The sequence below is a fragment of the Mesoplodon mirus genome (genome assembly GCF_964341445.2).
Source record: "Mesoplodon mirus genome assembly, chromosome: 8".
NCBI classification, from domain to species: Eukaryota; Metazoa; Chordata; class Mammalia; order Artiodactyla; family Ziphiidae; genus Mesoplodon; species Mesoplodon mirus.
This window is the reverse complement of record NC_138984.1, coordinates 27,479,603-27,494,827: the sequence shown is the minus strand read 5'-3', so window position 1 is coordinate 27,494,827 and position 15,225 is coordinate 27,479,603. Positions and strand designations below refer to the sequence as shown.

The 15,225-nt window shown below is 38.2% G+C and overlaps 1 protein-coding gene across 5 annotated transcripts in view; it reads left to right on the top strand.

The window, feature by feature from the left end:
* The window catches only part of UNC80 (unc-80 homolog, NALCN channel complex subunit), a gene marked incomplete at both ends in the record, with an annotated part of 247,919 nt that overhangs the window by 104,702 nt on the left and 127,992 nt on the right, over nt 1-15,225 (top strand). For 4 of the 5 annotated variants that reach the window (XM_082630607.1, XM_082630605.1, XM_082630604.1 and 1 more), the window contains 3 exons: nt 766-978; nt 4,342-4,477; nt 14,051-14,184. In XM_082630607.1, coding sequence (XP_082486733.1) covers nt 766-978; nt 4,342-4,477; nt 14,051-14,184 — 483 coding nt within the window. Of the gene's footprint in view, nt 1-765; nt 979-4,341; nt 4,514-14,050; nt 14,185-15,225 lie in introns of all 5 variants that reach the window. The other variant, XM_082630603.1, reaches the window with a different exon arrangement.

The window sequence follows — 15,225 nt, the reverse complement described above, 5'->3', positions numbered from 1 at the left end:
ACAAGATGGAGCCATATTTTTATTTTCCTGAAGAAATGCTCTATTTTTCACTTATCAGTTAAGCAATTTCCTCTTTGTCAAACATTTTCAATTGAAACCATGCCTATTTAAGCAGAATTTGGTCTGTTGTTTATGAAAAATTGGGGAAAGAGACTAACTAAATCTAATTTATTTATTTATTTGTTTGTTTATTTTCCATTTCAGGCCCTATTTTATTCTCTGTTTTCTCTCACAACTCAGCCTAATGTAGTAAGCTCTTCCTTTTCTTACTAGCCAAAATGAGGGAGCAGTTGCACTTGCTTGGAGCTTGTGGATGGTCCTACATAACAAAATCCCTACTGACCCCCTTGGTTAACATACGACTAGTTCTAGAAATTGAATATGTGTTTGCATCATGTTAATTTTAGGTTTAAAAAAAGCATCATATTTAAAACCTTCTGATTAAAAACTATTTCACACTTAAATCCCAGCTGTCTCTGAAATATGCAAAGAGTCATGAAATTACTTGATATTCTCCAAAAGGAGAAAAACTCAGAAACCTACTTAAAATGTCTAATTTTTCAATACCCAAATTTGCCTTCATGGATTCATTTTCCAGATTTCCCACTACTATTGTAACCATGCTAACACTATGCTGGGAAATATGGCTAAACTAAATCAAAATACGGAGACGAAAACAAACTAAGAGTACATAGTCATTTAATTTAGGTTCAACTTCATTGTTTGTTAATCCTACATTACTCTTTCCTTAACAACCCTACTCAGGAAGCGCCTGTAGTAGCCAGAGCAGCGCTGTTCCTGGAATGTGCCCGTTTTGTTTACCGCTGCAACCGTGGCAACTGGCCAGAGTGGATGAAAGGGCATCATGTGAATATCACCAAGAAAGGCCTTTCCAGGGGACGGTCTCCCATTGTGGGCAACAAGCGGAACCAGAAGCTGCAGTGGAACGCTGCCAAGCTCTTCTACCAATGGGGAGACGTGAGCTTTTGATTTTCTTCTATAAAAATTAGGCTGAGGGAAGTGAAGAAGTTTTGTGTTTATGTTTGTTCATTTGTTTGGGAGACAATTTATTGAGTATCCGTTATGTACCAGGCACTGAACAAAACATTTCAGGGGAAAATAAATATAATTCATTTAATCTTCCCAGTTAATCTACAAAGTTAGACATTATTATCTCTTCTGTCTCTTTTCCTGGTCCTCTGCCTCTTTCCTTCTTATAAATGCAAACATTTTCAGCATCTCTTATAATTTCTTCCTGTATAATCTGCACCAGGATTACATTTATTCCTGTATTTTCAACTGTTAGCTGTATGCCAGGGGCACACACTCCTCTATCCATAGCACTCTTTGGATCCCCGACCAGCATCACCAACTGTACTTTGGAGGCATTCACTCAATGTCCTGAAACTCAATCTGACCAAAATAAAACCCTTCTCTCCACTTAAACACACCCCCATCTGTAACCCCTCTTGAATTTTCTACTCTTATTAATAGTACCACCATCATCTAAGATGACAGCCTTGAACATATTCCAAACCTTCTTCTCTTATTGATTCCACCTCTTCCATGTTACTGATGCCGTTTTAGGTCAGAACTTCATTACTTCTCATCTATATGACTAAAGTATTTTCCTATTTAGTCTCCTCCCACAATCTCCCCTCATCTGACCCATCCTACACACTGCCAGTAAAATCATCTCTCTTTGGCATAGCCCATCTAAAAACAGAACATTTATACTTATCTCCCAGCCTCCAGACTTGCTCCCTCCAATTCATTCTTCAAACTGCTGTCGGAGTGATTAGGCTAAAATGCAAATCACATTATAGTGCTTCAGTGGCCCTCCTTTTCCCTTGGGATAAAACCCAAATTGCTTAGCCTGGCATTGCTGCTGTCTCCACAACCTTTGTTCAAATCACACCAAGATTACGGATGGTAAGGCAAATGAGCTAATGTATCTAAAGAACATTTATCTCAATGCTTTGCATCTAAGTGGTGTTCAATAGTAATGTTATTATATTAATTCTTGAAAGGGTATATGATTTATCTGTGCATTGTTAGGCAGCTATCACAGTGTTCCTCGAATGAGTGATAAGGCTCTCCCTCACTCAGAAAGTACCTTCCATCCTTCTTCAGAATGCAAAATGAAGTCCAGCTTCATGAACTGTAGGATCTAGTCACAATCTACCTTTCCAAGCCCTCGGACACGTTATTTCCTCTCATAAAATGGTGCTTCAACCAATTGGCTTATTTGTCAGTCTCTGAACATGTCAGTGCATTTCCCTGAATATGGATCTTTTGAAGCTCTCCATCCGGAATATCCACTTTTCCCCTTCCCCATTAGCCTACACAGCAATTCTTCAGAATCTACAGGAATGAAACTTTGTATGATTCTCTGAAATGAATCTGATTTCTCCATGTTCTAATAAATAACGTGCTTTCAGTCTTTTACACCACTGTTATTTTGGTATGTTATTACCTCCCAATAGACTGTAAGCTCCTTGAAGTAAAGAGCAAGACACAGAGTCAGATACCCTATTTGACTCCGAGTTCAAGGTTGCTGAGCAACCTAGAGCAAGTCTTTCAACCTAACTTTCCTAAGTGCCTAACAATGATCCTTCTTTATGAAGGTTTATAATCTACTAGGGCATATTAAACAAAGATACTGATGTACTGTAACAATTTATTCAACTTTATTTTTACTTAATACATAACAAATTACCTCACCTAATAAATATTTGATGAATGAAAAAGGAATAAACATATTCCCAAGGCACTTTTCTGATCTTAGAAGAGACAGAGTGCTCAATTATTATTTAGGTATTTAGTATTATCCCAGACAAGTTCATTTTTTGAGCAACCTTTTAAGCTTTATGAACTGTGGGTTTAACTTAAATTGCTTGGTTTCAGCGTCCTGGGAGGTTCGATGTAGATTTTTCCCCACTGTGAATCTCACTATTAAGTCTGCTGGCTCCACTCCAGACTCATAATTCCACATCTCCTTCCTTAGAGAGGATTTCCAAAAGAGTAGCATCAGGACAAGGCTTTTTGTTGAGGTGGTGGTTTTTGCTTTTATGTTTTGTTTTGTTTGCTTAAAACTTCTCAGGTTAGCAGCTAAAATTTTAGGATGCTGTGATATTTTTCTACACTGCTTTCTTTCTCCTTTTTGTGGTTTTTGTTACTCCCCACTTAATTCCAGAGTTTAAGCAGACCCCTTTGTTTTCAGATAGCCAAGACGTTCAAACAACTTGTGTTTTTATTTAAAGTGTTCTGGACATATCTTTGTCAGTTTCCAGTAGTGAATCTAATCTCTTGAATGCCCAGAATGTAGTAACTTTTCTAAATATTTGAAAAGGATGATATAGGAAGAAAAAATAAAAGTAGCTGGAATTTTGTTCTTATTAATGCACAGGGTAACCAAACTGTCAAATTCTATGTTCAGTGCTCATTTTAGCTTTTTGACTCTCTTTCTTAAGCATGCATCTCCTCTTTTGTTGCAAACAATTTCTCATTGGAATGTAAAAGGAATTAGATAGAGGTAGCATATTTTGTCTTTTCTTTTGGAAAATTCCTTTTGGTAAATCAGACAATAGTACATGATGATTCAGAAGAACAGATACTAAGTGTTGGTTTTATGAATACCTTGTAAGAGCCAGTATTGCCCATGTGCTGACTTATTAAAAATCATATTTCTAATGTTGATGTTGGGTACACTATCAAAAGAATAGTATTTCTTTCTCATTCATAGTGTATCATGGAGGTGGGGAACAAAGTCTATAAGAAAGTCATTGATTGCATATATGATGACAGATACAAATAAAATTGCAGTTCCAGAATTCATGTCAATCTCCAAGCTCATTAGCATGATAGTGCCTTTCTCATAAAATAGCATAATCAGAAACACTCTGAAGAACTGTGACTTCTTATTTTTTACTACAGCAAAATCCTTCATTAGAAACAACTGCAAAACAAAACAAACAAAAAACGACAAAAAACAACAACAAAAAACAACTGCATACTCCCTCATGTGAAACCTATAAAATAGATGACCTTTGAGGAAATAGAAATATTTTCAGAAAATGTTTTGTATGAGAATAAAAAAAGCCATTCCATTTCCTAAAAGTCTTTAGACATAGTGACCTTAGAGATAGCATCAGTGCCTTCCCTCTCTGGGTTCCCACATTGGGAAATGAAACATGGTGATAACAACACTGTGGCAGACAGAGGAGGCCTATACTGAAAATAGTTCCCATTAATTGGTTTCTGGTGACCTCTGTAATGTGAGAGCCTATTTTACAGTCTGACATATCTCATGCTGTTTCATTCTTCTTCTCTTCATGGTAGGCAATTAGCGTCCGGTTGAATGAGCTGTGCCATGGGGAAAGTGAGAGCCCAGCCAACCTGCTGGGTCTCATTTATGATGAGGAGACCAAGAGGAGACTGAGAAAGGAGGATGAGGAGGAAGACTTTTTAGATGACAGTAAGGAGACTCCCTTTACTACAAGAACCCCTGCTTGTAAGAACCTCTGCTTTAGGAGCACGTAATATTTCTCTTTCCTCTTTCACCTTCTTACCACATTCCCATGTCTCCCACTGCACCTTCTCCCCTATTCCCTCTGCATGGATGTGAGCATGTGCATAAAGCCACACAAAGAGAGAGCAGGAACCAGAAGGAGAAGACTGTAGACAGGGGCAAAGAGTTGGCAATATGGAAAACTCATTGCTTTGTAGTCTCTGACTCTTAATATTGTAAATACGAAGATCAGTTTTAGTCTTACTTGAGAAAACATAGTTGTGCTGCCCCAGAAGAGGGCTGGTCAGGGTTTGTATTTTATTACTGCTCTTGGAGTTTTAAAAAAGGGTTAGACCTGAGGGAGACCTTCAAGATGGCAGAGGAATAAGACGTAGAGATCACCTTCCTCCCCATAAGTACATCAGAAATACATCTACATGTGGAACAACTCCTATAGAACACCTACTGAACGCTGGCAGAAGACCTCAGACTTCCGAAAAGGCAAGAAACTCCCCAGCTACCTGGGTAGGGCAGAAGAAAAAAGAGAGACAAAAGAATAGGGATGGAACCTGCCCCTCTGGGAGGGAGCTGTGAAGGAGGAAAAGTTTCCACACACTAGGAAACCCCTTCACTGGTGGAGGCAGGGGTGGGAGGGAGGGAAGCTTCAGACCCACAGAGGAGAGCACAGCAACAGGGGTGCAGAGGGCAAAGCAGAGAGATTCCTGCACAGAAGATCAGTGCCGACCAGCACTCACCAGACTTAGAGGCTTGTCTGCTCACCTGCTGGGATGGGTGGGAGCTGGGAGCTGAAACTTGGGCTTCAGAGGTCAGATCCGAGGGAGAGGACTGGGGTTGGCTGTGTGAACACAGCCTGAAGGGGGATAGTGCACTACAGCTAGCTGGGAGGGAATTCAGGAAAAAATCTGGAACTGCCTAGGAAACAAGACACCATTGTTTTGGGGTGTGTGAGGAGATGGGATTCAGAGCACTGCCTAAATGAGCTCCAGAGATGGGCGTGAGCCATGGCTATCAGCACAGACCCCAGAGATGGGCATGAAACACTAACGCTGCTGCTGCAGCCACCAAGAAGCCTGTGTGCAAGCATAGGTCACTATCCACATCTCCCCTCCTGGGAGCCTGTGCAGCCCGCCCCTGCCAGTGTCCTGTGATACAGGGACAACTTCCCTGGGAGAACATATGGTGTGCCTCAGACTGTTGCAATGTCATGTCAACCTCTGCTGCTGCAGGCTCACCCTGCATTCCGTACCCCTCCCTCCCCCTTGCCTGAGTGAGCCAGAGGCCCATATTCACCTGGTACATTAACCCGGTCCTGTCTGAGTGAAGAACAGATGTCCTCAGGTGAGCTACATGCAGAGGCAGGGTCAAACCCAAAGCTGAACCCCAGGAGCTGTGTGAACAAAGAAGAGAAAGGGAAATTTCTCTGTGCAGCCTCAGGAGCAGCAGATTAAATCTCCACAGTCAACTTGATGTACCCTGCATCTCTGAAATACCTGAATAAAGTTCAGGGCACTGGTCCACAAGAGACCTCCCAGCTCCACATAATATCAAACAGTGAAAGCTTTCCCAGAGATCTCCATCTCAATGCTAAGACCCAGCTCCACTCAACGACCAGCAAGCTATGGTGCTGGACACCCTATGCCAAGCAACTAGCAAGACAGGAACACAACCCCACCCATTAGCAGAGAGGATGCTTAAAATCATAATAAGGTCTCAGACACCCCAAAACAAACCACTGGACACAGACCTGCCCACCAGAAAGACAAGATGCAGCCTCATCCACCAGAACACAGGCCAGGTCCCCTCCACCAGGAAGCCTACACAACCCAGTGAACCAACTTAGCCACTGGGGACAGACACCAAAAATAACGGGAAATATGAACCTGCAGCCTGTGAAAAGGAGACCCCTAACACAGTAAGTTAAGCAAAATGAGAAGACAGAGAAACACACAGCAGATGAAGGAGCAAGGTAAAAACCCACCAGACCAAAAAAAAGAAGAGGAAATAGGCAGTCTACATGAAAAAGAATTCAAAGTAATGACAGTAAAGATGATACAAAATATTGGAAATAGAATGGAGAAAATACAAGAAACATTTAAAAAGGACCTAGAAGAACTAAAGAGCAAACAAACAATGATGAACAACACAATAAATGAACTTAAAAATTCTCTAGAAGGAATCAATAGCAGAATAACTGAAGCAGAAGAATAGATAAGTGAACTGGAAGATAAAATAGTGGAAATAACTACTGCAGAGGAGAATAAAGAAAAAAAGAATGAAAAGAATTGAGGATGTCTCAGATCTCTGGGACAACATTAAATGCAACAATATTTGAATTATAGGAGTCGCAGAAGAAGAAGAGAAAAAGAAAGGGACTGAGAAAATATTTGAAGAGATGATAGTTGAAAAGTTCCCTAATATGAAAAAGGAAAAAGTGAATCAAGTCCAGTACAGGATAAAAACAAGGAGAAACATGCCAAGACACATATTAATCAAACTATGAAAAATTAAATACAAAAAATATTAAAAGCAGTAAGGGAAAAACAACAAAATATATACAAGGGAATCCCCATAAGGTTAACAGCTGATCTTTCAGCAGAAACTCTGCAAGCCAGAAGGGAGTGGCAGGACATATTTAATGTGATGAAAGTAAAAAACCTACAACCAAGAGTACTCTACCCAGCAAGGATCTCATTCAGTTTCGACAGAGAAATTAAAACCTTTACAGACAAGAAAAGCTAAGAGAATGTAGCACCACCAAACCAGCTTTACAACAAATGCTAAAGGAACTTTTCTAGGCAGGAAACACAAGAAAAGGAAAAGACCTACAATAACAAACTCAAAATAATTAAGAAAATGGTAATAGGAACATACATATTGATAACTACCTTGAATGTAAATGGATTAAATTCTCCAACCAAAAGATATAGACTGGCTGAATGGATACAAAAACAAGACCTGTATATATGATGTCTACAAGAGACCCACTTCAGACCTAAGGACACATACAGACTGAATGTGAGGGGATGGAAAAAGGTATTCCATGCAACTGGAAATCAAAAGAAAGCTGGAGGAGCAATTCTCATATGAGACAAAATAGACTTTAAAATAAAGACTATTACAAAAGATAAAGGAGGACACTACATAATGATCAAGGGATCAATCCAAGGAGAACATATAACAATTGTAAATACTTATGCACCCAACATATGAGCACCTCAGTACATAAGAGAAATGCTAACAGCCATCAAAAGGGGAAATTGACAGTAACATAATCATATTAGGGGACTTTTAACACCCCATTTTCACCAATGGACAGATCATCCAAAATGAAAATAAGTAAGGAAAAACAAGCTTTAAATGGTACATTAAAGAAGATGGACTTAATTGATATTTATAGGACATTCCATCCAAAAACAACAGAATACACTTTCTGCTCAAGTACTCATGGAACATTCTCCAGGATAGATCATATCTTGGGTCACAAAGCAAGCCTTGGTAAATATAAGAAAATTGAAATAGTATCACATATCTTTTCCAACCACAACTCTGTGAGACTAGATATCAATTAGAGGAAAAAATCTGTAAAAAATACAAACACAGGGAGGCTAAACAATACACTACTTAATAACAAAGAGATCACTGAAGAAATCAAAGAGGAAATCAAGAAATACGTAGAAGCAAATGACAATGAAAACACAATGACCCAAAACCTATGGGATGCAGCAAAAGCAGTTCTAAGAAGGAAGTTTACAGTAATACTATCCTACCTCAAGAAACAAGAAACATCTCAAATAAACAACCTAAGCTTACACCTAGAGCAATTAGAGAAAGAAGAGCAAAAAACCCCCAAAGTTAGCAGAAGGAAAGAAATCATGAAGATCCGATCAGAAATAAATGAAAAAGAAATGAAGGAAATGATAGCAAAGATCAATAAAACTAAAAGCTGGTTCCCTGAGAAGATAAGCAAAATTGATAAACCATTAGCCAGACTCATCAAGAAAAAAGGGAGAAGACTCAAATCAACAGAATTAGAAAGGCAAAAAGGATAAGTAACACCTGACACTGAATAAATACAAAGGATCATGAGAGATTACTACAAGCAACTATATGCTAATAAAATGGACAACCTGGAAGAAATGGACAAATTCTTAGAAAAGCACAACCCTCCACTACTGAAGCAGGAAGAAATAGAAAATATAAACAGACCAATCACAAGCACTGAAATTGAGACTCTGATTAAAACTCTTCCAACAAACAAAAGTCCAGGATGAGATGGCTTGTCAGGTGAATTCTATCAAACATTTAGAGAAGAGCTAACACCTATTCTTCTCAAACTCTTCCAAAATATAGCAAAGGTAGGGACACTTCCAAACTCATTCAATGAGGCCACCATCACCCTGATACCAAAACCAGACAAAGATGTCACAAAGAAATAAAACTACAGACCAATATCTCTGATGAACATAGATGCAAAAATCCTTGACAAAATACTAGCAAACAGAATCCAACAGCACACTGAAAGGATACTACACTGTGATCAAGTGAGGTTTATCCCAGGAATGCAAGGATTCTTCAGTATACTCAAATCAATCAATTTGATAAACCATATTAACAAATTGAAGGAGAAAAACCATATGATCATCTCAATAGATGCAGAAAAAGCTTTCAACAAAATTCAACACCCATTTATGACAAAAACCCTCCAGAAAGTAGACACAGAGGAAACTTACCTCAATATAATAAAGGCCATAAGTAACAAATCCACAGTTAACATCATTCTCGATGGTGAAAAACTGAAACCATTTCCTCTAAGGTCAGGAACAACACAAGGTTGTCCACTCTCACCAGTATTATTCAACATCATTTTGGAAGTTTTAGCCACAGCAATCAGAGAAGAAAAGGAAATAAAAGGAATCCAAATCAGAAAAGAAGAAGTTAAAGCTGTCACTGTTTGCAGATGACATGATAATATACATAGAGAATCCTAAAGATGCCAACAGAAAACTACTAGATCTAATCAAGGAATTTGGTAAAGTAGCAGCATACAAAATTAATGCACAGAAATGTCTTGCATTCCTGTACGCTAATGATGAAAAATCTGAAAGGGAAATTAAGGAAACACTCCCATTTACCATTGCAACTAATAGAATAAAATATCTAAGGATAAACCTACCTAAGGAGACAAAAGACCTGTATGCAGAGAACTATAAGACATGGATGAAAGAAATTAAAGATTATGCAAACAGATGGAGAGATATACCATATTTTTGGATTGGAAGAATCAACATTTTGAAAATGAATATACTACCCAAAGCAATCTACAGATTCAAGGCAATCCCTGTCAAACTACCAATGGCATTCTTCACAGAATTAGAACAAAAATTTTTACAATTCGTATGGAAACACAAAAGACCTCGAATAGCCAAAGCAACCTTGAGAAAGAAAAATGGAGTTGGAAGAATCAGGCTCCTCAACTTCAAACTGTACCACAAAGCTACAGTAATCAAGACAGTATGCTACTGGCACAAATACAGAAATATAGATCAATGGTACAGGATAGAATGCCCACAGATAAATCCACACACATACGGTCATCTAATTTATGACAAGTCAGGCAAGAACACATTGCGGAGAAAGGACAGCCTCTTCAATAAGTGGTGCTGGGAAAACTGGACAGCTACATGTAAAAGAATGAATTTGGAATACTCCGTAACACCATACACAAAAGTAAACTCAAAATGGATGAAATACCTAAAAGTAAGGCCAGACACTGTAAAACTCTTAGAGGAAAACATAGGCAGAACGCTCTATGACATAAATCACAGCAAGATCCTTTTTGACCCAACTCCTAGAGAAATGGAAATAAAAACAAATAAACAAATGGGAACTCATGAAACTTCAAAGCTTTTGCACAGCAAAGGAGACCATAAACAAGACGATAAGACAACCCTCAGATTAGGAGAAAATATTTGCAAATGAAGCAACTGACAAAGGATTAATCTCCAAAATTTACAAGCAGCTCATGCAGCTCTATATCCAAAAAACAAACAACTGTATCCAAAAATGGGCAGAAGACCTAAATAGACATTTCTCCAAAGAAGATATACAGATTGCCAGCAAACACATGAAAGGATGCTCAATATCACTAATCATTAGAGAAATGCAACTCAAAACTACAATGAGGTATCACCTTACACCAGTCAGAATGGCCTCATCAAAAAATCTAGAAACAATAAATGCTGGAGAGGGTGTGGAGAAAAGGGAACCCTCTTGCACTGTTGGTGGGAATGTAAATTGATACAACCAGTATAGAGAACAATATGGAGGTTCCTTAAAAAACTAAAAATATAACTACCATAGGACCCAGCAATGCCACTACGGGGCATATATCCCGAGAAAACCATAATTCAAAAAGAGTCATGTACGACAGTGTTCATTGCAGCTCTATTTACAATAACCAGGTCATGGAAGCAACCTAAGTGTCCTTCAACAGATGAATGGATAAAGAAGATGTGGCACATATATACAATGGAATATTACTCAGCCATAAAAAGAAACGAAATTGAGCTATTTGTAGTGAGGTGGATGGACCTGGAGTCTGTCATACAGAGTGAAGTAAGTCAGAAAGAGAAGAACAAATACCATATGTTAACACAACAGGATCTAAAAAAAAAAAAAAAAAAAAAAAGTTCTGAAGAACCTAGGGGCAGGGTAGGAATAAATATGCAGACGTAGAGAATGGACTTGAGGTCATGGGGTGAGGGGAAGTGTGAGCTGGTATGAAGTGAGAGAGTGGCATGGACATATATACACTACCAAATGTAAAATAGATAGCTAGTGGGAAGGAGCCACATAGCACAGGGAGATCAGCTCGGTGCTTTGTGACCACCTAGAAGGGTGGGAGGGAGACGTAAGAGGGAGGAGATATGGGGATATATGTATATGTATAGCTGATTCACTTTGTTATAAAGCAGAAACAACACACCATTTAAAGCAATTATACTCCAATAAAGATGTTAAAATAAACAAACAAACAAATAAAAGTTAAAAAGTGGTAGAGCAAATAAAATTAAACATGAAAAGCCTCTCAAATCGCTAAAATATTGAAATATTTAATCAGAGTATATTATAATATTTAACATGAAATTAAAATATTAGGATTCAGATTATTAGAACTGTGAATCTTTGATGTATTGTACTTATTAAAAGTATAATTGAGTCCCATCGTAGAAGAATAGAGACAAAGAGATTCCTGAACATCCTTCTCAACACCGTTTTGTGCATATGTGTGTTCTGTACCATACAAGCTTGTGTGTATGTGTACCACTGCCTTTTAGGGAATATCAAATGTCAGGACAGTTTTGGAATTAGTATTGTTATCTGATGAAGACATTGAAGCCTCTTCCTTTTGACCTTCCTTAGTGGTTTGAAGTTCAGACTCCCTGATGATGTCTTATGGATTGTCCTTAGTTAAGTGATGCCAAACCTACTTCATCCTTATAGGCATGAAATGTAAAAGGATGGCTAGAATATAACATTGGACAGAACTAAATAATACTAACAGAAAACATATTGTCTTCTTTTCCACTTTCATACCAGTAATATTTTTTTGCATTTTTTCATCATTTTGCTCTTCCTCAGCCCATATCAAATCAGAGAAATCTTCCTGACTTAGCTGTTGACAAAATACCAAATTCTGACATTAGTCTTTTGGCGTAATGATGAAAGTTGGCCCCAAAGATTCCCTCAAGTTCACAAGAGTCTAGGCTATCCTAGGATGACTCATAGTATTGGGTCTGATTTGTAAGAGGACTTGAAGATTATCCAGAAATCACAGAACCTAGTTTAGGCCTTCCAGGAGATATCCCCAAACTGCCCTGGATCTCCTAGGGGTCCTTCAGAACAGAGAAGAGCCAAAGCAACCTTAGAGGGATGTATCTTCATAGGCCAAAATGATCTCAAATCTCCATGAGACCACATAAGTATCATTGGCCAATATGGTATGCATGGTATATTAGTTTTTTGGTGAGGTTATCTATAAGTCAATACTTGTTCATTGTAACAGAATATTTCAGATGATAGTTATGAGAGAGACTGGACTAAAACCAAGCTCATCGTCTATAGGACTGACAAGAAGAATCTAAATGATATCCTCAGGATTACAAGGACAGATCTGGAAGTTTATACTAAATATCTAGTGTTCAATTATTTATTAAAAACAGTTGCAATCTAGGCAATTTCTAGAGTCATGTAGCCTCCACTGAATATAAGATTGGAATGTCTGCTTTAGTTCCACTTTCATTTCAATACATAGCTCATTTTGCATTTTTAAAATAATCATGGTAGAAGCAAGTATCAGTCTGGAAATTCTAGAGGAGTTTGTTGTTTTCATTCTTAATAAGAGGCAATGTTCCCAGCCACATGGTACCTCTGTAGAAAATATAATGGTTTTCATGGAGAAGAAATAGCCAGATATCTTCAGAAAGATCATAATTCTACCTACTATCAATATAAACCATGAATTATATATTATATTCAATTAAGAAAGCCAAACACACAGGAAGTATTTTAGAGATATTTTTAGGAAGTTTAATATGTAATGATATAGTGATTGGTGATAAGTTGATTCATTGGAAATAGATAACTATTTTGTTTCTTTTATGAGAGGCATGACTTTGGTCTTCTTTTCTGAACACTGATAAGTAATCAATATATTTCTCCATGATTTGTGATGTCGTGTATCTGAGACCTATACCTGAGGATTTAAAAGTCTCTGGTGTCACCTTGGCCATTATCTGCCTTTAGAGCAAAATCCATTTGTTGGTCTATGGTGGATGCAGTGTTTTACTCATTCAAAGACTGGTGTTCTTCAAAGCAAAGGAGAATATTTGCCTATTCTAGTGTAGCTGTTTCTTAATATGACAGGCTAACTTGTATAAACAGTATAATAGAGGTGACCAAGTAAGTGATCCTAGTTTATGCTACAGAAACACATCTGGGCTAAAGCTGAAACAACTTCACTGCTCTAAGAACATCAAGACAGATGTCTTTCACAAAGTGAGCTGACAGGATTTTTGTAGTTCCAAATCTAGTTCACGGCTCTGTACCTTGTCTAAATCTGATTGAATAACGATATGAAAATCTGGCAGGACTGCTTTCTGTTTCTGTTTTCATTAAAAGGCTTTCCAGTCTAGTGGAGCTGCATTTTGTTACCCTATGATGCCTTGAGGAGAATAATTTAATTCTTATTGATTGACATTTTAATACTGAGGCATTCATTATAGAGTTGCAAAATGGAGAAAAAGGGAGGTGTATTGTAATGCATAGATTATGCTAAAGGGACCAGGTAAATTGAACGTGTATAGGAAACATCCTCATTTGCAGTTTCATTTTGGACATGTATAGGTAACATTCTCATATGCAATTTGATTTTACACATGTGTAGCTATGTCCATCAAACTGTGCCTCTCTATTTTTTATTGGTTTGTTTGCTTGTAAAAGAACTCTTTCATTCCATAGGTACTGTGAACCCCTCTAAATGTGGCTGCCCCTTTGCCTTGAAGATGGCAGCATGCCAGCTTCTCCTGGAGATTACCACCTTCCTGCGAGAGACCTTTTCTTGCCTGCCCAGACCACGCACTGAGCCTCTGATGGTACGTAAAACATATTAATAATGAGGCTACTTGAAGAGTCCAACCATGTGGCTAGATTTTGAGTATTCAGAGTTTCCTCAAATACCAAATGACCAAATGTATCAGATAGTTTAAAAATTCAACCAAGGGATTTTCATATATAAAAAGAAAATCTCTTATCTATTAAAAAAAAAGAACTGAAATTGACCTTGAAATCACTAAAGATGGTACCACTGGGTAAAATGTTTGATTGATCACTGTCAGTTAACCTAGGAATGTCTGAGAACCTCCAGGTTCCTTTACCCTGCAAACTACGAGTTTTATGGCCAGCATTTTCTAGGAATCACTGATAGATTTATTTTTCATACTAACAACTCATAAATTCATGTGCCTCCAATGAATTTTCTCATTTAAACTAAGGGCAAAAAGACTCAAGTCTTTAGCATGTAAATGCCTCTGAACATATATTTTATTTCTGCAGCATTTCTTGTGGATAAGGATAGGCAGAGAAAGAACATGTGTGCATGCACACACGTACGTGTGCATAGAAACACACAGACACACAGGCACACACACATACACATACACACCTGTGCCATCAGGGTCTGATTTATTTAACTTAGGATACAGATTCTAACGAGCCAGGAGTCATCACAGAGCATTTGGGACAGAGGCGCACCTCAGAGCCCATTTTCCTTGGCCCTTTGTTCCCTAACAGGCACCAAGTTTCCGGTGGTTCTTTTGTCACAGGCATTATCCAACTAGAGCTGAGGAACCAAATTCTCTTTTTTCCCCCTTTACCCATATTTACACTATTATACCAGAAAAATTGGTATGCTAACAATCTGTGTGGTTCCATTTAGGTGAATTTTACAATCCACCAGCTCTCCTGCTTTTTTGACCAAACTCAGCACAAACAAGGCCATAACCTAGTTCCAGAGGGCAGGTAGGGGAGGGAACGGGACAAAAAAGTCAGTGCTCTGGTATTCCTGAGCAGTGCCTCTAACTCTGATTTTCCAATGTCTGGACAGCCTGTTTCCTCACACTCTAAAACATAAAATG